This window comes from Manis pentadactyla, chromosome 18, assembly GCF_030020395.1.
Source record: "Manis pentadactyla isolate mManPen7 chromosome 18, mManPen7.hap1, whole genome shotgun sequence".
Lineage (NCBI taxonomy): Eukaryota > Metazoa > Chordata > Mammalia > Pholidota > Manidae > Manis > Manis pentadactyla.
Window position 1 is genome coordinate 28,842,114 of NC_080036.1, and position 25,944 is coordinate 28,868,057.

General features: G+C 58.0%; 1 protein-coding gene and 2 long non-coding RNA genes across 4 annotated transcripts in view; 1 reads left to right on the plus strand and 2 right to left on the minus strand.

Moving 5' to 3' along the window:
• Positions 1-3,793: 3,793 nt before the first annotated feature.
• The window catches only part of AP3B2 (adaptor related protein complex 3 subunit beta 2), a 30,651-nt gene continuing 8,500 nt past the window's right edge, over positions 3,794-25,944 (minus strand). Inside the window, exons 4-26 of one of the 2 annotated variants that reach the window (XM_036931923.2) lie at positions 25,668-25,763; positions 22,159-22,319; positions 21,811-21,877; positions 21,550-21,732; positions 21,174-21,457; positions 20,870-20,924; positions 20,474-20,545; positions 19,246-19,308; positions 18,800-18,932; positions 18,435-18,544; positions 17,628-17,804; positions 12,345-12,531; positions 11,134-11,252; positions 10,604-10,709; positions 9,393-9,510; positions 8,930-9,110; positions 8,707-8,767; positions 8,298-8,404; positions 7,875-8,103; positions 7,379-7,463; positions 7,068-7,165; positions 4,292-4,430; positions 3,794-4,187 (exon numbers count right to left, since the gene is read on the minus strand). In XM_036931923.2, the coding sequence (XP_036787818.2) occupies positions 4,037-4,187; positions 4,292-4,430; positions 7,068-7,165; positions 7,379-7,463; positions 7,875-8,103; positions 8,298-8,404; positions 8,707-8,767; positions 8,930-9,110; positions 9,393-9,510; positions 10,604-10,709; positions 11,134-11,252; positions 12,345-12,531; positions 17,628-17,804; positions 18,435-18,544; positions 18,800-18,932; positions 19,246-19,308; positions 20,474-20,545; positions 20,870-20,924; positions 21,174-21,457; positions 21,550-21,732; positions 21,811-21,877; positions 22,159-22,319; positions 25,668-25,763 (2,982 nt within the window). In that variant the 3' untranslated portion in view covers positions 3,794-4,036. Of the gene's footprint in view, positions 4,188-4,291; positions 4,431-7,067; positions 7,166-7,378; positions 7,464-7,874; positions 8,104-8,297; positions 8,405-8,706; positions 8,768-8,929; positions 9,111-9,392; positions 9,511-10,603; positions 10,710-11,133; positions 11,253-12,344; positions 12,532-17,627; positions 17,805-17,992; positions 18,342-18,434; positions 18,545-18,799; positions 18,933-19,245; positions 19,309-20,473; positions 20,546-20,869; positions 20,925-21,173; positions 21,458-21,549; positions 21,733-21,810; positions 21,878-22,158; positions 22,320-25,667; positions 25,764-25,944 lie in introns of those variants that run through there. The other variant, XM_057494663.1, reaches the window with a different exon arrangement.
• On the plus strand, positions 9,878-10,327 carry LOC130681446 (uncharacterized). The gene is made up of 3 exons (XR_008994606.1): positions 9,878-10,022; positions 10,085-10,114; positions 10,191-10,327. It is a non-coding gene; the product is annotated as an uncharacterized LOC130681446 (long non-coding RNA).
• Positions 9,944-10,593, minus strand: LOC130681445 (uncharacterized). Its single transcript, XR_008994605.1, has 3 exons — positions 10,433-10,593; positions 10,079-10,094; positions 9,944-9,972 (listed from the first exon to the last, which is right to left on the minus strand). It is a non-coding gene; the product is annotated as an uncharacterized LOC130681445 (long non-coding RNA).

Sequence of the window (25,944 nt, forward strand, 5' to 3'; positions counted from 1 at the left end):
AGTCCTTCTGGGCTCCTGCCGCCACGTGGAGTCTGGTGTTGAGCCGTGTCAGAGCTCTGCGATCTGAGCCAAATAAAACCCTGCCCCAAACTGGAAGGAGGCACCTGGGGGCTACACTGTCACACTTTGTCTTGATCTCAATGCTGATTACAAGATTATTCATTCTGTGAAAACCATCAAATTACACACCCATGATTTATACAATTTTCTATGTATTACACAAAAAAGGTTTTTTTAGTAGTCCCAAAGAAAGAGACATGTGTCCGTGTCTTCCCATATGCCAGACAGAAGATAAGCCTGCTTTCTAAGCTACTGCCAGTCTGTTCTCTAGGAGCCATGGAAAAGCTGGGGTATCTCCATTCAGGCAGAAAATTGGGGTGGAAGATCTAAAAGGAGCTGAAGCTGGAGGGTCCTTGGCACCGGGACAAGAAGTGACCCATGAGAGGGCCAGAGAGTTGGGGCACCCCTGGCATCGCTCACCTCCTTGGCACTGTCCCAGGCCCAGCTGCAAGTCCTCACGACTCCAGAGCATCTTCTGCAGTGATGGGACAAAAAGCATGAAGGTTCCCGAAGGCCAGGATCAAACCACGCAGCCGTAAGTGCTTTCTCCAGTGGGCAGGCTGGTGGGATGGGCTCCGACCTGCACAGCACGTGAAGATCCGAGAAGGTCCTTCTCCTGTGGGTGTGCCCACTTTACCCCCAGCTTCTCCATCGCCATCCTGGGCTTCTCCCTTCCAGGCACTAGTTCACCACCCTTCTCTTGCCCTTGTGAGCTGACACTGACCAGGCAGTCCTAGAAGGATTGCTTCCTGGAGGTTCCTGGCCCACGCCCCGGAGCTGGGCTCTCCCCACCTGGCAGGCTCTGCAGCCAGTTGCAGGCTGGTGGAAGGAGCAGCCCTTCCAGCTCTCACCCACTCCTGGTTGGTCATGAGTCTGTCACAGTGCCTGGCACACGTTGGCTGTTCAGTAAATGATGGATGGGCAGGGTGGGACCTTAGGCAGGCCTCAATTTTTTTCCCCTGTCACATGGAGCCAACAGCAGAAATGGGAGTGACCGAGGACATGAATGTGGCTGGGGTCAGGGAAGAAATCAAGGATCCTGGCTGCCCAGGGCCCAGGCCCTCTGGTGGGTCAGAATGGCCCTGTTTTCCCTTCTGTGCCCAGTCAGGCCAGGGACAGTCCTGTCACCTGGAGGTACACACCCAATACCCACCCCTTTGACCTGCAGGCTATGCTCGGAGGAGGTGATCCTCAAGATGCCCAGCAGAAGGTATGAACTAGCACAGAGGTTTGCGGTAGTGGCTGGCTGGGGGTTCAGGTGGGGACACAGCTAATGCCCAGGCCTGGGGGCCTTATAGGAGCTTCCTTAGTGTCCCTACATGGCTCTGCTCCCCAACCACTGCAGCTAGTCAGTTGCTGCCAAGTGACCAGAAACTGGAGCTCATTTGCCAGGGCACCACTTTGAAGCCATCCCGGACTGGGCCCCCTCACTGAGTTCATTGTCCTCTGACCTGTCCAGGCCTGTGGTCATGCCCAGACCACACTAGACCTCCCAGGTCAGCCGGGGTGCTTGCTCCCTCTGTGCCCGCCTGTGCTGCTTCTGTCCATGTCTGCCACCCCTGCTCCCTATGCACCAGCAGAATCCTAAGAGCACTTCCCAGTCTGCCGTGTGGTCTTGGCCCCACACGAATGCCACAGCCCTGGGCCAGCTCTGTGGCTGCCCACTAATACTGCTCATGGGACACAGGAGATCTAGGAAGCCTGCAACCAAGCCCATGAGGCCTTGGGGACAGCATCACCACAGTGGCAAAGGGTCAGTAACAAAACGCAGGGCATATTGTGGGTTGGAAAGAATATTCTGGAGGAAAGCAAGGCCCCTCCAGCTCCTGCATGTTTGACCTGCTTCCACCAGCGTGTGCTGGGTGGGATCCCCGTCCCCGTCCCCGTCCCCACCCCCACCCCCATCCCCATCTCCCATCCCCCTGCAGACTCACTCAGGGATGCTGGTGCAGGGCTGTGGGAGGTGCGTCATGGCCCCCAAGTCCTGGAGGAAGTGGGCTGGGCTGGGCTGAGCCCAGGGCTTCTCTCTGAGGTTTTCTCCCCACAGTCATGCTGTCCCTGTTCACACCTCACTCTCCAGCATCCTTCCTCTCCCGAGAAGCACGAGAAGCATTTTCTTACGGCGGGTGGATGTTGCCAATCCCACAGCCTGGGACACATTTGGAGAAACCTACATGGTCTGTGACCAAAGTCCAGCACCCTGGACTCCTGCTCAGGACTGGAGATCCCGTGCCCCTTCTGAGAGGGGCTGGGAGTCTGGGACACGAGCTCCCCGAGGGACGTCACGCACAGGCCTTGTGCCCTCTGCTTTCTGCAGAGCCCACTCTGGGGCCTTTGCTGCAAAGTACAGATTGATAAGGACTTTTCGGTGGTCCTTGCTCAATTTCTTAGAAAATCACCCCACCTCCTTTCTCATGCTATGGGCAGTCCTGATTCAGAGACCAAAGTGAGGAGCAGCCCACCACCCAGGGGGCCCTTGGCCGGAGGGTCATTCCCGTCTGAGCACCGCGGCGACTGACACGGGGGCCCCAGGGAGGCTCTGGGGCTCCACGGCTCCCGAGGCAGCAGCTCTGGCTGCCCTCCAGGGCCAGGGCCCAGCAAGTCCCCGCCTCTGCCCGCCCCCCTTCCCCGAAAAGAGGGCACACGGCTCCACCCCATCTTCACCCTGAACAGAGGTGCTCAGGGCCGTTGGGGGACACAGCCAGGGAACCAGAGTCTTGGCCATGGAGGATCAAAGGCTGAGGAGCCACATCTCGAACTATCACCGGTGTTCCTTGTAACCCATCAGGATGTTCTGGGCAAAAAACTCCAAGGTTGAAACCAAGTCTGGGGAACACCCCTGGCCCCAGCCCTTTTGGCCAGGGTGGGAGTGGGGCTCAGAGGGCACAGGAGCACAAGAAGGCTGAGAAGTCTGTGGAAACAAACTGACTTCATGTGGACCCACGATTCCTTAACTTACTGGCTAACAGACTTTCTGTGGTGATGGAGCACATGCCAACAGCACGCCTTTCACGCCTCATCCACTAGCTCGCTGACCACTCAGCCTCTTTTCTCACCAGCAGAGGTACCAAGGAGGGCCCTGGCTCTCACACCACCCCCAGGAGGCTCGGCCCTGGAGTGGAGGCCCTACACATTCACCGTTCGCGTGTGTCTGTGGAGCAAAAGCATCCGCTGCTGGACCCTTGTTAGAAATGCAGATTCTCAGGCCCCAACCCAGACCTACTGATCCGAATTGGCATGTTAAGAAAACTCCCAGGTGATCTGATGCACCGCGGTTTGAGAACTGTTCTCCCTGTCCGTTCTTCCGTCTCCAAGATGGCTGTTGGGTCACCTCCAGGCCAGATGGGGGCTCCAGGCCCCGTATCCAGATGCAGCTGACACATCCGGGACTCACAGCCGTGTGGGGGGAACTCCCCACATCATGAGTCCTTCCTTCCCGAGGGCCCAGGAGGGGGACCAAGGGGTCTTCCAGCCTTGGGAAAGGCCTTGCTTTTGCAGAGGCTCGTAAAAAGGACCGGGGGGTTCTTCCGGTGTGGCCTTTCCATCCCTGCTTCCATGTCTCTTCCACAGACGTGCCTGGAGACTCGGAGACGGCCACCTCGGGAGTCCGACCAGCCACCACCTCCTGGAAGTCAGCAACAATCATTCACAGGGTGAGACGCAGTCCCTCTTAGCAGCTCTCCCCCGACCCCCCTAGACAGAACCCAGAAGGAAGGAAAGGTGAGCCAGCATGTGGGGGAAGACATTTTATTGAGATTTTGCCACACGAAGAGCTACAGGAAGTGGGAGGACTGGGGGAGCAGCTGCCCCCCCATGTGCAGGTCGGCACAGAGCCCACAGGAGGAGCACGGGGAGCTGGGGGCGACCAGAGGGAGAGGGACCCCGGACGTGTCTGCTATGAGAGAGGGGTGCCTAGCAGCCTAGATGTCACTAGGGAGGGACAAGTGGGGCTCAAGGAGACCCCAGCGCTTGGGGGTCACTGGGTGAGCGCCTGTGCCACGTCCTTCACCAGCATGGCACCAATCACCATCTTCTCGCTGTTGACCGTCAGCTGGGCAGCGCCGGTGGGCCGGGCATCCAGTGTCAGGAGGACCAGGCTCCCGCTGGTCAGCGTCCTTCCTGCAAACCTGAGGTGCAGGTAAAAGAAGGGGTTCAGCCCTGGGGCGTGGGGCCCCTCCTTCAGACTGGGCCCCCAGAGGCCCACATCCACGCCTCCCTGGCAGCCTAGTACCTGTACTCATCAGAGGCCCCGCAGGGGACGCGGCCCAGGTTGGCAGTGGCAGTCACTTTCTGCACCACAGTGTGGTCACTCCGGCAGGCGTCCAGCAGCGTGAGCTTCTCTGTGACCTCGCTCATGCCGGTCAGCTTTCCTGGGGGAGGCGTCACAGTGAGGGCGGAGGCTGCCCCCGGGCCTCCTCACCAAGCCCTTCTCAGGCCCAGGCAGGGCAGCTCTTGTGCTAAGAGCAGGCGAATCTCCCTCTTCAGTCTTGAGAAGGGGCACGTCCCTCTTGGGCTGCCCTCCTTCAGGAAGCCCTGCCGGCCCCCCAGCCCCTGCAGGGCTCTGTCCATCCATGATGTTGACCCCCTCCCACTGTCAGGCATCCAGGCCACCAGCTCCTTGGGAGTGACCAGCATATCTGGAGGTCATTCAGTTCGTAGGTTTCCTCTGCCTCGGCCCCCACCCACTTAGTCTTTCCTGGTTGGCCCTCCAGCCCAAGTTCAAATCTCTCCCAGCTCCTGGAGGTCATTCTCACCGAGATCACTGGCCACCGAGATCCCCACAAGACAGGCCAGAGTCCAGCAGTCATATGCAGCCCTGACTGGAGACCCCAACTTCACCTGCACAGCGGCTCCCCACCTGGCCAGGGCTCCTGAAGTCCCCAGCCACTCACAGCCTCCCCAGGACAATCCCTCTGCAGGGCTGACCTCTCCGCTGCCCTCAGCTGCTCTGGGCGGGCCACCTGAGCTCCCCCGTCCGCCCTCCTGCCCACCTTCTCTTGAGCCTCTCCCATCCCTCTGCTGCCTCCCTGTTCTCCTCCCCTTTTTGAGAATGAGCACCCCTCCCTGTTGCTCGCATCCCCTCCCTGTTGCTCGCATCCCCTCCGTGCCTGACTGGTGACATTTTCCTGCCCTGTGCCTTTAGTCTCTCCATGTTCAAGTCTCTGCATTCCTAAGAGGTCCTCTCCAGGAGCAAGATCCATCATCCTGTCAGTGCCCTGTCTTCCTCCCCACTCGCGGCCGATGTCCCCCACAGAGGACTCCATGTCCTTGAGCCCTGGTCACCCCCAACCCACGGCACTTGGCCTCTGTGCCCCCTTCTGCAATGGCCTGCTCCCTCTGAAGTCCCATCCGCTGTGCCCGACAGCCCGGGCCATCCTGGCCTGCGGGCCACCCCAGCGCCCTCTCCTGCCTTCTTGTCTCCCTTGGTTCTCTTCCCACCTCTTTCTTTGTTCCTTCTCTTTTTCTCCCGAAGAATGCAGGTTTTCCTCAAAGAAGAGAGGAAAACCTTGGTATCCTCCCCACCCATCTCTCTCCCAGTGAGCTCACTCATATTTACAGCTTCACTTACCACCTCTATGCTCGTGACTCCAGCCTGGAATTCTGTCCTGGGCACAGACCCGCACACTCAGCCGCACACCGAACACTTCCTCCCGGATTCCCCAAGTGCCCCTCAAAGTCAGATCACCTAAAACTAACCGTCATCTTCTTCCCTCCTCCTCTGCCTAACCCATTCTTTTTCTTCCAGATCAGGGGTTTGGCAAATTATAGCCTCAGGCCAAACCAAGCCCACCACCTGTATGGCCCACAATGTGCTTTACAGTAAGTGGTGGGGGAAGAAAACATCAAAAGATGACTACTTCATGGCACATGAAAATTACATAAAACTCATATCTAAGTGTCCACAAATAAAAGTTTACTGGAACACAGCCACACTTGTTCATTTACGTATCATCGGTGGCTGTTTTTGTATAACAACGAAGGAGTTGAGCAATTGCAGCAGAGACCGCGTGGCCCACAAAGCCTAAAACATTTGCTTTATGGCCCATTACAGCAAAAGCCTGCAGACCCTGATCTGCTAAGGGCACTGCTGTTCTCCCTACCAGCCAAGCCGGAAGCCCCCGAGTCGGTTTCTATACCTCCTTCCCCTCCTGCTTAGAGCAGTTGCCCTGACGTCCCTCTCCCCAGCACCAGGGCCCGCCTCTGCCCCTCTTTCCTTTTGCTGGGCTCTAATCCTGATCCTCACCATCTCCTTTCATCTATTGCAACAGCCTCATGACCAGCAGCAGAATCTAGGCCAAGGTCACACTCCAAGAGAACAGCAAGGCCAGACCTTCAGGCCAGGACTCGTGAAGCCCCGTTTCTTGTTTCTCCCACTCACACTGTCCTGCATCTCCCACATGACCTCACTCATGCATGGCTTCAGTTACCAGGTTCTCCCAAGCCCAGGCCTCCCCGTAAATACTGCCAGGTTCACTTTCTGAAGCAGAAGTCTGAACCTGACCCCTTCTTTGCTCAAAACCCTTCGATGACTCCTCTGCTAGGACAATGAAGTCCACAGTCTTTATTTATTGATGGAGGTGGACCCAGTGACCTCTACAACCCCTTCCAGACCTGAAATTCTAGGACTGAAATCCTTTAGCATTGCATCCGAAGCTCCCCAAACGAGAGCAATCGTGACTCTCGGCTTTGCTGTTGTTGCTCCCCAGTGCCAGGGACCTGGATGCCCCAGACAAAGCTGCTCCCTCCTCCTCCCTGTAAGTGTCACTGACACTTGGTGTTTCCTGGAGCTGGAACGCAGGCCTAGAATTTTCTGCCTGGATGAGCCCAAACTCCCTCCAGAGCCTCCCTGAAGTATCCCGGCCTCTTTGAGGGCAGCTGGAGCCGCAAGCGGCGAGGCCGCCTTCTGCCTGAAGGGCCAAGGCCTCTCCAGCACGACCCTAGAGGGAGCTAGTTGAACCCATGGATGGAGCTGTGCCCCCACCCCACCCAAGCCAGGGGGCACTCACCCTGCTCCTTCTTGAACTCATTCTCACTCATGAACACAGGGGCCATCAGCTCCCCAACAGGTGGCTGAATGGAGACGTAGAACTGCCGGGTTTGGGTGCTGGGAAGGGTGGGAGGAGATGGAGGGAGAGAAAGTGAGGCCAGCGTCCCTCCCTCTCCTCCCACTTTGGAGACAGGCTTGGAGGCAGCGGGAGAGTGAGCTAAGACCCTTGGGATGGCTTGACCCACGAGGTCAGGATGGACCCCTGCCTCCCTCCGGCTCCAGCTCATCTGGACCCCGGCTCTGAGGTCCCACCATGAGATGGACACATACCACAGCTGGAAGTTGGCCACCTGTGTCGAGTCACAGAAATTAATGCCCATTATAGCAGTGGCAGATTCTCCGGGTGCCAGGGACTCTGCAGCAGTGCGAGGGAAGGAAAGGGGGCGAGGGAAAGATGCCATCACCCGGCAGGTCTGCAACCCAGAGCCACTCTCCCCTCTGCTGCCACAGCTGACCGCCCCTCTATGGAGTCCTGGTTTTCTGGGCCTGGTTTTCTGCTGAAATGTAAACATCCTGCCACTCCCCACCCCATTTCAGCCAGTCCTGCAACAGCCACAGCCCCTATCTTGTGCCTCAAGCACCTCCTGCCCAATATGGACTTGCTCGTTTCCTAGTCCTTCTCATCCACCAGGGTATGGACTGTGTTAGATGTCACCCCTGTGCCCCAAAGCCTGGCCCCTGGCCTGGCACAGGGAGGGCATCAGCAGCCACAGACAGACTCTGCCCAAAAGCCACCTTCTCCACCACGTCCAAGGCCCTTCTGTACCTATTGCAGGAAATTCCTGGATGCTGATGCCAGCTGGCAGTTTGGGGGTGCCCACATGCAGGCCCTTAATGGGAGTATCAGAGCTGTTGGAGAAGTGGATGTTCACAGACACCATGTGGGGGTCCCCAGAGAAGGGCTGGCGGCTGAAAGTGTAGTCCACCGCCAGCCCCTCGCCTGCTACACGGTGCAGCAGCTCCTGCCTCCCAACACCAGACACTGGACTCAGCAGCTAGAGGGGAGGAGCGTGGGAAGACAGAAATGAGCAGGAGAGAGCCTGTCCCTGCCTTGTCCCCACCTAGAGTCACCCAGCAATGATGAGGGACTCAATCCCCACAGCGGCCCACACACAGATCCACGCTACGGGATGCAGCACAGAGTGCGTCCCTGGCCCAGCCCAGTCCAGCCCATCCCCATCCCACTCACCGAGGGCACCAGCGGGGACTCTGTGAGGGTCAGGCCCTCCAGGTCAGCAGCCAGGCTGGCAGACACAACTGTGGCCGGGGACACGGGCGGGACAGTGGGAGGGGTGACTGTGGGAGCGAATGGGGAAGACCACCATGAGGGAGAAGCAAAGGGGGACTGGCTGGGCTTGAGCGGAGGCCCAGGGCTCAGGGGCTGACAGCACCGCAGACGGCGGGGCACTGGGTGGGTGGCTGCCCGGGATACCAGCCTGACTGCAACGCCACCCCAGGGGAGGCTGTCTGCCCGGCCCGAAGATGTGCTGTCTGTCCTCTCCACCACTAGGCCCTGGGGAACCGGACCCAAAGCTCCCGTGACCTTCCTGAGCCGCTCCCAGGCCCCCTTCCCCGCAACCTGTGCCTCCCGCACTCACAGTCCTCGAGGTCAAGCAGGGAGACCTCCTTGGCTGCCGGGGTGCTTCTGCTGCTGGGAGGCTGAAAGAGAAAGACGGGGCAGGGGTGCAGGGGGCACCCTGGCTGGCCCCGGCGGGTGGAAGGGACCCCGGTGTGCTCTGGATGGTGGGGAGATGCTGGGCCTGGCCCCGGGGTGGGGGAGACCCTGCCCGCGAGCCCGCCCCTCATTGCGCTGGCCCTTACGGTCTTGTCCCTCAAGGAGACAGGTTCCTGCTCCTCCTCAGCCTCCGATGTCACCTCGGACTCTGAGGAGCTGCTGCTCGAGTCACTGCCCCCCTCCGAGGACGACGGTTCCACGGGCCCCGCGGGCCCCTTCTTCCTCTTCTTCACCTTCCTCTTCCTGCCTTCCTCCTCACTCTGCTCACTGGAAGAGGGCGTGATGGCGCTCAGGCCCAGCCTGCACACCCCTCCTTGCCCCAGAACAGCGGGAAGCCCTGGGAACTAGGACTAGGGTGGGGACCCTGGGCTCTAACCGGGCCCCCATGAGCTCTGACCAGCCTGTGCCGGCCCCCACTGCGCACACGGGGCGGCGGCCCCACCAGCTCGTGAGGAAGCCCAGGGGGCTCTTAGGAGGCTGGTGAGGCTGGTGGCCCTGCTTTCCCAGGGGAGACCCGCACCCCGCCAGCCGTGCCGCTGCCCCCCTCACCTCTCGCTGCTCCTCCCTTTCTCCCCGTCCTGCTCCTCGTTATCAGACTCGCTGCTGGACTCCCCAGAGCCACTCTCGCTGCTGCTCTCGCTGCCTGATTCACTCTCGGACTCCGGGTCTGTGGGGCAGCTGCCTCAGGACCCCGCTTGTGTGCAGGCTGCCTCAGGGGCAGAGCGGGTGCCCTGGGCTCCCAGGGCAGGCTCAGCACAGAAGCCACACACACCCTGACCTCACCCTGGCCCAGATGCCAGCTGGATCGCCTGGGACCCAGATGGACCGTGTAGACAGACACCTGCACACGCACACACCCCTGGAACATGCCACCCTCAGGTACACACGCCTACAGGTACACGCATACAGGTACACACGCCTCCAGGTACACGCACCTACAGGTACACGCATTCAGGTACACATGCCTACAGGTACATGCCTACAGGTACACACACCTACAGGGACACGCATACAGGTACACACGCCTCCAGATACACACACCTCCAGGTACATGCATACAGGTACACACATACAGGTACACACACCTCCAGGTACATGCATACAGGTACACACATACAGGTACACACACCTACAGGGACACGCATACAGGTACACACGCCTACAGGGACACGCATACAGGTACACACGCCTCCAGGTACACGCACCTACAGGTACACGCCTTCGGGTACACGCACCTACAGGTACACATGCCTACAGGTACATGCCTACAGGTACACACACCTACAGGGACACGCATACAGGTACACACGCCTCCAGATACACACACCTCCAGGTACATGCATACAGGTACACACATACAGGTACACACACCTCCAGGTACACACATACAGGTACACACGCCTCCAGGTACATGCACACAGGTACACACGCCTCCAGGTACACGCACCTACAGGTACACGCATTCAGGTACACGCACCTACAGGTACACACGCCTCCAGGTACATGCATACAGGTACACACACCTCCAGGTACATGCATACAGGTACACACGCCTACAAGTACACATGCCTCTAGGTACACACATACACGTACACATGCCTCCAGGTACACGCCTTCGGGTACACGCACCTACAGGGACACGCAGGTGTGCAGCCCTTGGACAACCACCGCATGACACACCCAGCCCCTCAGCCAGCGAGCCCCAGGCGTGCACGTGAACAGGGGAACGGGCACAGGGCCCCACTCCGCGGAGCCCTCACCGCTGTCTGCGGACTCTGTGGGGCCGGACCCCCCCTCTGAGTCCGAGTAGAAGGGCTTCTCCTCTGCCCTCTTCTCCCGACTGGAGCACTTGGTCCACTCGGGCACCTGCAGATGGGTTGGGGGGTGGGGGGGACGAGATCTCATGGCTGGGGCGGGCAGGAAAGCCCTGGGCCCACTGCCCTTCACCTGCCTCTTCCTGCGGCCCGACCTGCCCTGTCCACAGGGGGAGTAACTGCAGGGGAGGCAAGGGGCACTGCCTGTCGGGGGCAAGGGTGTTGCCAGACCAAGGGAGGAGTGGGCACGGCACACAAGTGACAGGGGAGGGGGCTGCCGGGGGTGGGAGCACTGCACACAGGGCAGAGGGCACACGGCACACAGGTGGGGTGACCTCAGTGTGTCTGCCCAACAGGCCCACGTGGGTCTCAGTAAGGGAGAGATCTTCTTCCTGTGTGTGTGGAGGGTGTTAGGAGGCCCGGGCTCCCTGCTGTCTGTCCCCCCACACACAAGTCAACCCTCCACCCCTGCTGACCTCCACGTTTCGCACAGATGGGTCCGGGGCTTCCTCTGGCCAGTCTGGGAGCTCCTGGTAGCCCGTGGCCTTGGCATTGAGCAGGTGGGAAAGGGAGCCCAGCTGGAAGTGGTCCCGGTCTGAGGACAGGGAGAAGTCAGGCCAGCAGGGGAGGGAGGAAATGCCCCGGGGGCTGTTTCCTGGGTGGGGCGGTGACTCTGGTTGGGATTCCCTAAGCAGTAGATGTGTTCCTGAATGGCTCTTCCACCCTGACTGTGCCTTTAGGTCCACGTGCTGGAAGAAAAGGCTGTCCAGCCGGCCGGGGCTGGGGGCCGGGGCAGGTGGAACTGCAGAGGGTGGGGGGGACTCTGGACCCGAGGTATTCTGGCCTGTCAGGTGGATGTGCCCACTGGGGAGGTGGACGCGTAAGTGTGGCTTCTCTCCCAAGAGCATGGGGCCACGCATCTGCCCCGCCAGGCTCAGGAAGAGGGCTTAGTTGGAATGCAGGACTGTCTGAACAGGACCCTGGCCAGGACGGGGCGGGGCAGGAGAGGTGAGTCAGCCAGAGTCCCGACTCCGTGCGGAGGGGCCAGCAGTTCGCATGGGAGAGGAGGGAGGCAGGGCCGGGGGTCCAGCCTGGGTGCAGGAGGGCAGCACGCAGGCTTGTGAGTGGGGGTGGTGCTGAGGAGAGAGGGACGCTTCCCGCCTCCCGGGAGGTTCAAATCGGCCCCCTCCCTCAGGCTCTCCCTATTCCTGAGCCCCAGGGAAGAGAAACAGCAGAAGGAAAGGGCCTGCAGGAGAACTGAGCTTTGGGAAGGAGGCTTCCTGGGTGGGCTCCCGCTCCAAAGAGCCAGCCTGACCCCGGCCTCCCTCGGAGCCCGTCACGGGGAGGGGCCGGGAGCGGGGGCAGGGCTGAGGCCTGGGGCCCGGCCTTGGGCTGACCTCCCGCATGTGCTGGCCGCCGCCTGCCCAGGGCCCTTCAAACACCTCCCCTTTGAGTGTTTCGCTTCCCGCCCCCCCGGGCCCCTGGCATCTCTCTCATCTGCCTACCTAGTGCATGCTCAGGGTGAGAGGGGGCCGGGAGGCCGGGCTGGGTGAAATGGGGGTGCGGAAGGGCAGGCCCTGGGCGCTGCGGGTGGGCAGCAGGGCCGGCCGGAGGCGGGCTGCCCACAGAAGCCTGGGGCCGGCTAAGTAAGACTGGGACTGGGGTCACCCTTGATTTCCGCTCCCACCTTTGAAGGATGACTCCAAGACCGGGGCTGGTTTGGGTGCCAGGAAGAGCTTCTTGGCGTGGCGGCTGAGGGCCCCGCCCTGCTCCGAGGGGACAATGAGCTGCCGGGTGAAGCGAGCTCGGTCACGGATGTCGTAGTTCTGGTCGTACTTGGCTAGACTGAGCACGTACTGGGTGAGCAGCTTGGTCTGCGGGACGGGAGGTGTGTCAGCAGCCGTCGGAGCGGGCGGGACGCCGGAGGGCTCTGAACCAGATGCGCTAAGCGGACGCTTCCAGGCAGGGCCTCCAACCAGCTGCCCCAGGCCTCTCCCTCCCACCCCGCCGTGGCACCAGCCTTTGCATCTTCTCTCAGCAGCCTTGTCCTGACCCCTGACCGCTGGCAGTTGTGACAACCACCTCGCGCCAGCAAAGGAGGCTGCCCTTTGGACCCTCCCCCCCTTGGCCCCGGATCCCACTCTTCCTTGGGCCTGTGCTCGCACTGTCCAGCCAGCTCGTCCCCCACCAAGTCCAGGCTGGCTGGGGTGCCAGGTGAGTGGAGGTCCAGAACATTCTGCCAGGCCTCACAGTTTCCAGGCTCCAATACATGGAGGGAGACGAGACAATAAAAAGATAGTGGGGACACAGAGGGATGCCCTTGGCAGGGGTGCCCTCATCCCCACTTAACCACATAGTAGATTCTGATCAGCCCAGGGTCTCCGAGGCCACGGTCCTCTCCTGCAGGGTTCTCAGGAGATCAAACTGCAGCTGCCTATGGGTTTGCTAAAGTGTGGTTCAGTCTGCAGTGGAGGCAGCCACATCCCAGGACTCCAAACCTCCGTCTCTACCCTGGTCCTGGCCGACCCTGCCCTGTCTTCGTACAGCGATGGGACAGCAGCCATCATTCATGTAGTGCCTTCCAGTGCCAAGCACTGTCCTACACGCTTCACACTGCCTCAGCTAATCTCCACTGTCCTCTGAGCAGTGGTGCCAGCGCCCCCGTTTCTGAGGAGGCGCAGAGTCATTAGGTGACTTCTCTGAGGTTAAGCAGCTGGTCAGTGCTGCACCCAGGCCTGGACCCGCCAGAGCCTGCAATCCATCTGTCCACCTCATTGCCTATCTGCTGATCCCCTGGGCTGCCCTCCATCTCTTATGACCAGGGGCCAAAACCACCAGGTACAGACACCCCGTGTCACCACAGCCAGGGTGCCCGGGGCAGTGGGGGCCAGCAGAGGGAGCTGGAGCCCACCCTGGCCTTTCAGAGGCTGATGGCTGCATAGTGTTAGCCAGCCCTGGGCATGGCTGACTCAGGGGGTCTAGCAAGGGAAGATGTCCGCGGAGGGCAGAACCCACCGATGACGGCCCAGAACTAAAGCAGCTGCCGCGGCAAAACCCTCAAGAGCCCCAGCGACCCCTCTGCCCTGCGGTGTGGCCCACAGGGCCTCTGGGGGCCTCCTGTGCAGCTCCCAGCACAGTGTCACCTTCAACACTGTCCCCATCGCCGATGAGTCTCCCAACCCCACACCGCCCCGGGATGCCATGACCACGGGCTCGTCACAGACCCGCCCCCGCCTTGGCCAGACGCCGTCTGACGGGCCACAGCTGGTGGGCGCCCTTCTCAGCGGGGCTCGATACCGAGCTGCTGCTGATCCTCCCGCACAGACTTCCCGGCTGCCTGAGCGCGCACGCCCCCCTGCCCCCAAATCCTTGCTTAGTTCCGGAAAGAAGTGTTTAGGGATTTGGACCCATCTGTTCACAGCCTTAACTGCACGTCAATAACCAACATAAGAACAGGCCAGGTCGCCCACCTCAACACTGCAGGATTTGCTTATTGCCAGTCACTCCCCTCCTCCACCCCAAGGACCCACCCCAGGGACTGTGGCATGCAGTCTGCACCCCCCGGACCCCCACCTCGCCTAGCCAGGATGTGCAGGAGTTATAGGCTGCTCAAGAGGGCCTCTGAGACATGCTTGAGTGCATGAGAAGAACGAGGCTCCCGTCCACCAGCGGGCTCCAGCTGCCGTGGGAGAATTTAAGTGACTCCTTGCCAAGAACCTATGCCTACACTACCTGCTACCTTGCCAACCACCTGCTACATCACACAGGGAAACCTGGTCATTCAATTAAAAAAATGGACTAAAATACATCTACACCACACACTACATAAAAACAAGCTCTAGATGAATGTAGCAGGTAGACTTTAAGGTCCGGCCCCCCCAATTCCCGCGTCCTGTTCAGGCCTTCATGTAACCCCCCAGCCTAGAGCGTGGACCAGACCTGAAACTTGCTTCTGATCAAAGGAATATGGCAAAGGCAGCTGGCAGACGTGATCCCACAGCTGTTTCATTATATGAGACTGTCTTGCTGGCAGAACGGCCCGAGGCATTTTCCCTTGTGGCTTTGCAGAAATAAGCAGCCGCGCTGGGAGGACCCCCGGGCGGGGCACTGAGGGTGGTCTCCGTCTGGCAGCCAGCAAGCAGCCAGGGCCTGAGTCCTGCCACCACCAGGAGCTGAATGCTGCCACCAGCCGTGTAAACCTGGAGGTGAGCCCTTCCCCGGCAGACTCCCCAGGACAACCCAGCCTTGACTGGCACCTCAACTGCAGCCTTGCCTAAGACCCAACGAAGCCATGCCTGGACTCGTGACCCACAGAAATGCTGGGAAAATACATTTTGTTTTAACGCACCAAGTTTATGGTAACTTATTATACAGCAGTAGAAACCTAATACAATTGAAAATGTGAAAAATAGATTAAAATATGAAAAATGGATTAAAAAATAGAATAGGAAAAATCTGTGGTGGAAATTATAGGTGAAAATTCTAATTGATGTGTGAACGGGGACACAACTTTATAACTATGAAGGGAACAGAAACTGGAAGATTAATATATTGAACAAGACACAGATCTACAACTTCCAGATGGTCACCTAAGGCCACCAAAAACTTTTTAAAAGCTGAGGAAATATTAGATCGATGGTGGACTTTCCTAAGTGGTAGACCTGTGGCCAACTTAAACTTTTAATTAGTGTTTTTATGGGTTTCCCAAATATTTTATGATGAGTATGCATTACCTTTAGAACATTAAAAAAGCTATTAACTTTCTTTCAAAATTCTGCAGAACTTTGTCAGAATATCCCATCCACTACAGAGGCCAGATTTTAGCTCTCACCATGCCCCTAGCAGACCCTCCTCCCACACATCTCACCTACCATAAAAACTAAACCCACCTGCCTAAAGCCCTCCAGGGAGTTGCCCCAGGTGCCACACCTCAGGTGGCTGTAACGACCACCCTCACTACCTCGGCCAGCCCAGGCCCTCTGTCAGTGCTCCTGCTATCAGAGCGTTTGCGGCCTCTGGCCTAACACCTGATCATCTGCTGAGCAACAGCAGGGCAGAGCCTCAACTCGGTCAGCCCCTTAGCCTCAGCCTGGGCAGAATCAGGCTGCAGTGGGGTGGGGGTGAGTAAGCTGAGGATAAAGGCTGGGACTGTTGTGGCCTCGCAGAGGACCAGAGGGTCACCCGCGGCACTGGGATGGGGGCAGAAGCATCACTGGGGTTTGGCAAAAACAGCCATGTGTACATCCACACTGCCTCCCTCCTAGTATGCCAAGGACTCCCCTTTCTCCACTACTTCAAGAACATGCTGGGAAGGAGGAAGGAGAAAGAAAAGGAGGGTAGAAGGGAGGAGAAAAGTTCTTATTGAATCAGAGAACTATTCTAAGGCCTGGGGCTGGCAGGACCCACATTCAGATGAAGGGTGTCCATTTGTCTAAACAGCCTACGCTGGGAGCCCCAGAGGGGGCTGGGACCCCTTGTGCCCGGCCGAGGAGCGGGCTCAGCTGTGTCAGCTCTGCCTGCTCTGTTTTATGCTGTTTCCCGACCTGGCTATGAGTGTTTGGAGGTTGGTAAACCCGTCTCGCTCACTGTCATTACCCCAGGACACAGCTCGGCGCTAGCACGGCAGGCAACCAGAAATGTCTGTGAGATCAGCCAGTGAACTAACGCACATGCAGCAAGCAGTGCCAACTTGGGGAAACGCTGCAAGAACACACCCGGGCTTATGGAAATGTGCGGACATCACGACCCTGGGGCTTGAGCCTCTCAGACTACCCCCCAGCCTGGCTGCCCCCTACCTGCCGCTCCATTTCTTCAACCGTTCCTCCCACTCGCTCCCTCCTCCCACCTCAACAAAGGAGGCCCCAGAACGTGGCTGCTGCCCCGTGGTGCTCCCTCTAACTTCTCTCCTTCCAATCTGCCTCTCCCACAACAGCGCTGACACTCGCCGACTCCATCCCTCACTGCTTCCGCACGCGACTGCTGCTCCCTCCGTCCAGCTCCGGACCAGGCCCAGCACGTGACGACCCTGCCTCCCCAGCTGGGGGAGGCCCACCCTAGCCACCAGGGATCAAGGGAGCCACTGAAGAAGCGCAAGTGCCACCATTCAAAGAACTCCCAGGGGCAGAAAGGAGGCCACCTCCAGGCCAGCAGGGTTGTCGTGATCTCCAGGCACAGCCATGCTGCCGACCCCGACTACCCACCCAGGCACTTGGCTGCAAGGTTGGCAAACGTATTCTACAAAGGGTCAGCTCTGTTGTGGCACAAAAGCATCCACAGACAATAAACAATGAGCATGGCTGTGTCCCAGTAAAACTTTATTTACAAACAGAGGCAGCAGGCCAGATCTGGCCCATGGGCAGTGGCTTGCCACCCCTGCCTCACTTGCCTGAGTGGGGCAGTGCATGTGGGAACCATCATGTCCCTAGCACCCTGAAAAGCTCTGCATCTCCTGGGGCCACCTCAGGGGATGCTGGACAATCAAAAGGCTTTTAACCTTCTGATAGTCCAGCTGAGTTGGGCTATGCCCTTGGCCCTGTACCTCTCATAACCTTTAACCTTAGGAATGACCACAGCCGCCAGTACCACCCAAGTCTGAGCGACTTGCCCTCTCACCCCTGGTCCAGGCTGGCCTGCAATGCCCAGCTTTGGGAGGAAGCACAGACCACATCTCTGGGGACCAGCATTCTCCATCAGGGGCTGTCACTGTTGGCCCCTCCCAGCTAGCGATGCCAAGGCGGCAGGCAGGGACTCCACTGGCAGATGGGAGGCCTCAGCCTCACAGGAGAGGCTCTTCAACACAACCACTGCAGACACTGGGGGAAAAGTGGGCACCTGGGAAGACCAGCTACCTGCCCTGAACTCTCTCCCAAGAAGGAAGTGCTAGAGTTCATGCCTGCCTGGTAAGAGCCCCCAGAACACTGCCTGAGCCGTTTATGGGCACCGGAGTGCTTCGGGGGCCTCTGCATCTTACCTGCTTCGAGTTGGTCAAGTAAAGCTTGGCCGCCAGGTTGATGACCTGCAGCTTGACAATGTCCTCTTCTGCTGTGAAGGACTTGGCCATCTTCCTGAGGACGTCAGGTGCGATCCTGGGGACATGCTCACAGTACTCACCGATGAGCCAGAGGATGCTGGCTCGGGCCATGGGCACCTGTGGGTGCGGGGGCGCAGTCAGGACGGGGTGAGTGGGGAATGCGGGTGGGCACGAGCAGCCTGCCGGGGAATCGGCCCTCCCATCTGCACTGGCCACCTGCATGCTGGGGTGCTCCGAAGTGGCAGTGGGGGTAGCGAGAGAGATTAAAAGGTGGGCAGCACCTCCCCTCTTCCCTAGGGTCTCACTAGCATGCACAGGGCCTTTAAGCCAAGGTCAGCCACAGCTTGGTCTCAACGATGGGCTTTTCTGGGTCTGGTGCCCTCAATGCTTTACTGCCATGTACTCTTCCCGAATCTCCAGGAATGCCTTGTTTGAACGATTCAACTTGGCCACAGTGCAACAGAAAAACACAGGATTTGTCAATCAGTCACCCTCGGCCAGAGCTTAAGAGAAGACATGAGAGGTGGTATGGGGCCACAGGGCTCCCTTTAAAGAGACCCCTAAAGGGAGGGGGGATCTTGGGCAAGGTCACATGGTCCCATTTCCCCTCCTTCCACCTAAAGACCTTTCAGAGCCAGTATGGAGGATCTGAAAGTTGATCTTATCAAGGCTAGTGCATTTAATCACAGGGTCTTAGAATCATGGGACGGACACTGAGGTGGGGAGGGAACGGTGCTACTCTGTCACCTGGATGTTGTCCGTGAGCTTCGCCAAGTGTTTGATGATCTCTCCGTGCTGTGCTGGCTGCATCTGCAGCAGCTTCTTAATGACGACCACTGACTCTGCAACCACGAGCTCTGTGGGGCAGGAACGAGTGCCACCCTGGGACGGCTGGGTGATCCAACACACCTGCAAGCCTCCCCCCCACCCTGCCAGCTCTCTTCCTCAGCCCTGCACACTTCTCCAGTGGCCCACAGAGATGGAGCACTTGGACACTGAGGCAGACACACTGATGAATACAGTGTGCCGAGACAGCGAGCGGCCACCCACTGGCCGTCAGAGCCAGACATGCAGGCAGACACCCCCTGGTCATTAGACAGACAGACACCAACCATCACGGTTGGACAGCAGCTGCACCAGGCCGTTGAGGCAGGTGTCACGCACTCGGCCTATGTTAGTTGCACAGCGTCCAATGGCTTGGATCGTGGCTGCCACGAAGTCCTTGTCCATGCTGCGAATGTAGGTCTGTGGGACACCACACAGGCAGTGACCCCCTCAGTGGCTCTGCAAGCCTGAGGGTGACCTTCAGGAAAGCTGTCCCCCCTCATTCCATGACCCCCAAAGCCAGAGACTGAACTTGGGGTGGCACTCTTGACCATCTCCCAGTGACTGCCTGACCCGAAGCCAGCAGGCGGCACCAGGAGGGGACCCTGATCGGCTTCTCCACTTCGGGCTCTTGAGAGAAGGTCTGAGCCACCAGGACATTTCTCACATAGCACAAGGGCTGTGGGGCAGCGCTCCTGGGCCCCTTTAGCTGGGAGCTGGCCATGGCTCATACCTGGAATTCCCGTAGGACAGTAGGGATGTTGGTCTCATTGGCCAGGTTGGTCAACACTTCCAGCTGCAGGGTGGCAGAGAAGGGGCAGGGCAGCCAGTGGGCCTTCTGCGCCTTCACAACCCTTCATTCCAACACACTTTGTAGACCAGACAACATGCTCAGGACAGCCCTGCCTCATTCTTAGACGGATGAGGGACCAGATCATGAAGCGTGTCCAAATGCAGGAGGACCCGTTTGCCTCCTACATGGACCCCGATAGAGTGCACTTACAGCATGATCATGCCACCTCTCTATGGCCAGTGAAATCTGCAGGGCTCCCTATTGCCTTAAAGTAGAGAGCAACATCCTTACCACAGTCTGAGCCCCTGAATGACTTGACCACCATCTACCTCTGACCTCCCACCAAAGACCCAGCCACACGGGCCTTTCATCAGACTCCTTTCTGCCTCAGGAGGCAGAAATAAGTTTATTTCTCAGGCCTCAACTCAAGGCTCACCTCTTGAAGGAAATCGTCCCGGACATCAGACTAGATCAGGTTCCCCAGTTTTACGCTCTTACACTCTCTGCACTGCTTTCATGCCACATTTTGCAAATGATTTCTACATTTGTTTTATGCCTAGCTGCTCAGTGTCTCCTCCTCACTCCAGACAAACCATAAGCCCAAGGGCAGGGTGCCCCATCAGTCTGCTCTCTCTTGCACCCCCAGATCTAGCTGTGTGACTGACAGATGTATCAGACGGTTAGGATTCACTGCTGCTGCATGAGATGACTCCATAATGAGGCAGAGCAGTAATGGAACGTGCGCACAGGCTCCTGACACTTTTTCTGTGGGTGTATTTGTGCGTGAAAGTCTGAGGGGATAGCTGCACGGGGCCTGTTATCACTGGGTGGAAGGCAGAAGACTGCAGGGGGGAAGGATGAACTCTGGAGACGGCAGACTGACCTTGGGGTGGTTACTTCAGCTCCGAGTCTACATGTTTATAAAATGGAGCTCATGTCCACTTTCCAAGGGTGTCATGGAAGTCAAGTCAGTTCATCGGTGCCAAGCAGCAGCTCCCTTTACCCTGCCCCCCCACCTGTCAGCCTGGTTTCCTGAGCAAAGGCTCTGGGCTGGAGTGGCTCTGGGCTCAGCCCCAGAAATAGGCAGGCACCAAGGTGGCCATGGTGGATATGTGGGTGGGTCGGTGGGGGTGCAGACAGGCTCTGTGCACGTCTGTCCATCACTCACCTTCAGAATCTTGATCTGGGTGGGGTCGGTGGACCTGATGTAGAAGCTCTTCAGGTAGGGCTCAAACATACCCTGGCAAAGGAGAGGCGGCCCCAGGGAGGTCCACCTTAGCAGTGCCACACACCTGTCCTGGCCCACCGCCCAGTACCCTAACTGTCCTCACTGGCCTCCGCTCCACAGCTCTCCCCCGCTCCTTCCCAGATCCGACTGGCTCTTTCTCTACCGGCCTTTCCTCCCTCACTGGCCCTCGGAACCTAGGCCCTGGTCCTCCACCTGTGTTTGGGGTCTCCGCCTCACCACGCTCTGCACAGCCGAGGCATTGCCCCATCCTGCTTTCCCCAGCGCCTGCACAAGGCACCCCCGGCCTGCGACCTCAGGCCTGAGTCACTTGCTCACCCGGCGCTTGATGGACATGGTCGCCACGTTCTGGAGCACGACGTACTGCACCTCACTGCGGAGAGGACCGGTCAGAGATACCTGGGCCCCGCGGCTGGGACAGGGGACGAGGTGGGGGGAGGTGGGCCAAACAGGAGGAGAGGCCCCGTGTGGGGAGGGCCACACTGGGAGGAGGGGAGGCTGGGCTGGGCCAGTGCAGGGGCAGGAGGCCGGCTGGGAGGCAGGATGCGCGCTGACTCTGCGAGAAGCGCGGCTGGAGCACGTGGGCGCGGGGCCCGGCAGGGGCGGGGCGGGGCGAACGCACCTGTGGCTCCGCAGCAGGCGCACGAGCGCCTTGGCGATGACGCCCACCTCGGCCTTGGGCGCCAGGTGGAAGTAGAGCTGCGCCACCGCCATGACCACAGCGGCGCTGCGGCTCTGCAGCAGGGGCTTGGTGTTGCGCAGCAGCAGCCGGTGGTCGGGGTCCATGACGTAGGGCTTTCGGGCCGGCAGCGCTGCGGAGGACGCCTCCCCCGACCCCGCGCCCTTGGCCTCGTCTTCCTCCGAGCCGTAGAAGGCCTTCTCGGGGTTCTCCTCCAGCAGAGACTCCTGCAGGGGCGCCGGGGGCAGTGGGCGGGGCCGCGGCGCCGGGAGGGCGGGGCCGCGGCGCCGGGAGGGCGGGGCGCGCGGGCGGCACTCACGTTCTGGGTGGGGCTGAGGAACTGCGTGCGCGCGTAGCGCGTGAGCATGCTGATGATGACCACCTGGCCCCACTCCTCCACGTCGATGAGCAGGTTACAGAGCTTGCGGTAGTTCTTGTGAATCAGGTCGATGCGCTCCGGGCACACCTCCTCGAAGGCCATCACCACGCTGCCCGCCACCAGCTGGGGAAGGAGAGGCCAGCGGGTGACCGGGCGGGAGGGCCACACCCCCCGCCCATCCCTCTCTGCCCTCAGACGCACCGTGGTCTTGTCGGCCAGAAGCTTCTCAATGACCTCTATCAGCTGATCCTTCTGGTCCGAATCCAAGCTGAAGGAGAGACCGTGGGGAGCGCTTTGCACCCCACGCCCTGCCTCTCCAGCCTTCCCGCTGTCTGGCCAAGCTGGGCCACCTCCCACGCCCCAAGCCTGTTCACAAAAGCGTGAGCCGCCCCCTCCAGCATCCTCCCTCCCTGACAGCTGTCCAAACTGCCTTAGGCCACCTGGAGCTTAAGAAGGGCAACCTGACTGCGAGACTTGGGAGAGACCAGGGGTGGGCAGGGGGCTTGGGGGCCGCTGCCCTGAGGAGCGAAGGGCAGGGCTGGGGCACACCTGTAGAGCTTAGGGATGGCGTGGGCAGCTGTTTTCCGCACATAAGGCGACATGTCTGAGGCCGCTTCCTTGATGGCCAGCATCATGATGGGCACGATGATGGGTACGCGGATGCTGGAGAGGACGCGCAGGGCGCTGGCCCGGATCAGCTGGTTGGGGTCCTGAGCGCAGAGATGGAGGCAGAGCCGTGAGACAACACCAGGTGGCCCGATGGACAGGCCACACAGGGGATTTCACTGTCCCTAGCTACCCCAGCTCCTGCTTCCCTGCCTCCTGTCTGAGCCGGGGTATGTGCCAATGCGAGGCACCTGGTGGGCACTGCTTGGGGGCACTAACTCCTGGACTTGGCTGCAGAAACATGACATCTGAACAGGTGTGGCAGTGAGCTGCTTCACTTTCGGGAAGAGTGGAAAACTTTGAGAACACCTGATCTTGAGATGCCTCCTGTTCCTTAGGAATTGGGGGTAGGGGTGGGAGGGTGGGGGTTCTGTGTTTATGCCAAGGTGACTGTCAGCAAATGCAAGCTGGTCTCCCTCCCAGAGAGTTCATCCTTATATTTCTCTTTCCCAGCAAACTCTCAAATGCTGCTCTTCTTCCTCTCCTCTGCAGTGTCTAAAACAACGGGTTATGGCTTTGCTTCTGTTGCATCCAAAAACACCCAGAAGAGCCTTAGACACAGTGCATTGTAATCATGGGATTTCAACAGTAACAGCAGCGGTTGCAAATGACTACTAATCTTGGAGAATGGTGCACTGTGAGAGAGGTGCCACCCTGATTTTTCTAAAAGGAGAAAGGCAAGAGCCACAAAATTGCAGGTGACAATGATGGTAATCCCAGTCAAAATTCTGGAATTGATTTTTAAACAGATGATTTAGAAGCTTATTTACAAAGCGGGAGTTAGTATTTTCCTACAGTCAAATAATATCCCATCCACTGCTAAAACCTTTTTTTTTATATATATATTTTTTTTGGGGGTAATTATTATGGATTCACAAAAAAAATCCATTTTCCTTTTTAATAGGGTAACTAGGCTTGTAGATGTTAACACCTGCATCTTGATTTCAGCGAGGCATCGGGAGTCTCTTAACATTTCCTGGATTACCACTGACATGGGTCTTTGGTTTTACTTAATATATATGCATTTTTAAGAGGAGCATTCATGTCTATTTTATCTCCGTATTGCCATAGCCCTTTGCACAAGAAAGGTGTTAAGAAATTTTCTTGCTACTGAATAAGATCTTTCTTAGCAAGATGGAAAAATGCCAGCTGACTGTACAGTTAGATGCTCCCACACTTGATAAAACATTGTATTTGGAGAGAGTTTACGAACAGATCAGCGTTACCTGGAAACATAATGTGCTAAGGGACTCACAGGCTGCGGCCCTGGGCAGAATAGCTTATCAACATCTTGGGGGAAGATGCAAAATCAGGAGGACAAAATTAAGGTTCAGAATCACCCTGGCTTGGATCCTGTGTTAAACCAATAAAATGAAATATAGTAGGGTTTCACAGAGGATTCAAGGGACCAGTCGCAGACAGACAGGATGTAGGGAGACCTAGATTATCTGATCACCAACTAGATATGTGCCTGAATTGAACCAACTACGTCAGTGGGCTGCTAACAAAGCAAATGGGTGGATAGAAAGAAGGGAGAATCCTGGGTGGAAAAGTCTGGCTCTAGAATGCAGGAGAGCCAAAAAAACAGTAAGGAGATGTTTCATTTCTTATTCTGGGTATATAGATATTCATGACGTTATTCTTTATGACTTTTATGAGCCTGAAATACATTTTTAGAAATTATAACTATGGAGGTTTCGACACAATATAAATAAGTTGTAGTTGTCTTAAGATAGAGGGAGTTGCCTTACGGAGTGAGGTCTCTATCACTGGACATGACCGGTCAGAGATGTCCTAGAGCAAAGGTCAGCACACTATGGCCTTCAGGCCAAATCTGTCTTCTGCCTTTTTTACAAATAAAGATTCACTGGAGCCCGGACATGCTCACTCATTTATGACTGCTTTTGCACCATGGGCAAAGCTGTGGTTGAGACTATATGGCGTGCAAAGCCTACAGAAAAAGTTTGCTGACCACTCTTCTAGAGAAATCATTGCATTGAGTGGACTAAAAGAGCTCTTGTTTTCTAAGAAGAAAAGGGGCAGATTGTAGAAACTACAGGCAAATATACAATCTGTCTGTGCAAGAATTCCAGAATGGTTTAAAATGATGTGACCTTGACTCAAACCAAAAGATCACTTGACAACCAGAGATAGAGCCTATGGTTTTGACTTAAAAAGCACAACGCGTGGCACAGAAACACCCAAGTATTTGCTGAATGAATGAATGGTCTCTGCAAGTGCCCGTGCTTCTGCCCCACCTCAGAGAAGCAGGTTTGCCAACCCCTCCTGCTGGCCACAGCAGATCGAACCAGGGGTGGGCCTCAGACTCAGGCAGGCAGTTCTGTCTGCTCAGCAGCACACAGGACCAGCTGGACATGAAAGGATGAGCAGGACTTTCAGCGTCCCTCTCTCAGGAATGGGAACTGGAGATGGCTTATCTACCGGACCAGCACCCAGTGGAGACTGCCAGCCATGCACTTAACATTCAAAACAAGAGGTGAGAATATTCAGTTTACGCAGTGGGAGGATGCAGCCTCCCCTCCATTCTAAAGGACTTGAACCTTCTCACTTCCCACAGCCCTTCCCTTAGTCAGTTTCAATCCCTGCCTGCCTCAAAGAGCATTTCACAGCAGGTGTGAGCAGGGTCTACAAAGGTGGGTATTGTGCATACACTGGGGCATCCATGACAAGTCAACTTCTCCTGGTGCTAAACAGAACAATCCATCTGTTCCAACTCTAGAGGAACCACTGACTGTACTGAACTCACTGAAAACAGAATACTCATGTGTTTACAGCCTTGGTGCTGACCTTCTGTGTCTGAGGCAGTTCTTCCTCATGATAAACTTTGTTCTCCTCTCAGTGGAGCTCGTTGGTTTCAGTAACCCCTTTGCCCTCCTTACCAACTTCCAGATAAAAAGGTCCCGGTCACTGTTTTCTGCAGACACCTAGACCAGGCAGTCTGCCAGTGCCAGGCCAGGACGCCCCGGGCTGAGGGGTCCCGGCAGCACTCCCCTCACGAGTCTGTCTGAAGGAGGCCAACTGCTGTCTGGCCGTGGCTGCAGTTCCTGTACACCAGGCAGGTGAGGGCCCAGGGGCGCCGCACCGTCGGGGCTCCGGTGGTACATGTCTGAGGCAGCCATTACCACAGGCTCCTCGGAGGAGGGGACCACAGTCTCTGGGCACCCACTGTACCTGCCATGCCCCTTCCCAGGGACCTCCTTCCTCCGAGGGTCTGACTGGTCCTCTCCCCTGACTCAGACCCTCCCAACTTCGGGCAGATAGGGAAGGGCCTCCAGAACCTGCCCCCATGCCCGGGCCTTTCCCAGGGCCCACTCCTCCAAGACAGTGCCGATGACGCCCAGGCCCTGGGGAGGTAAACTGAGACCTCTGACCTTCAGGCCACGCTGGAAGGTGGAGATAGACAGCAGGGCCAGGTCTTGCTGCTCCTCGGCATAGCGCACCAGGTACACGTAGACGAGCTTCTTCACCTGGGGGACAGCAGGCTTCTCAGCAAGGACCGGTGTCCCCACCCCATGAGATGTCATTGCCCCAGCCAGCTGTGGCCCATGGGGACAAATTATTCCAGTGGGGGAGTGTCCCAGGTGTCCCCAGGTCCTTTCCTTTCATCCACATCTAGTTCAGGGGCATGCAGACAGGTCTCTTCCTGGA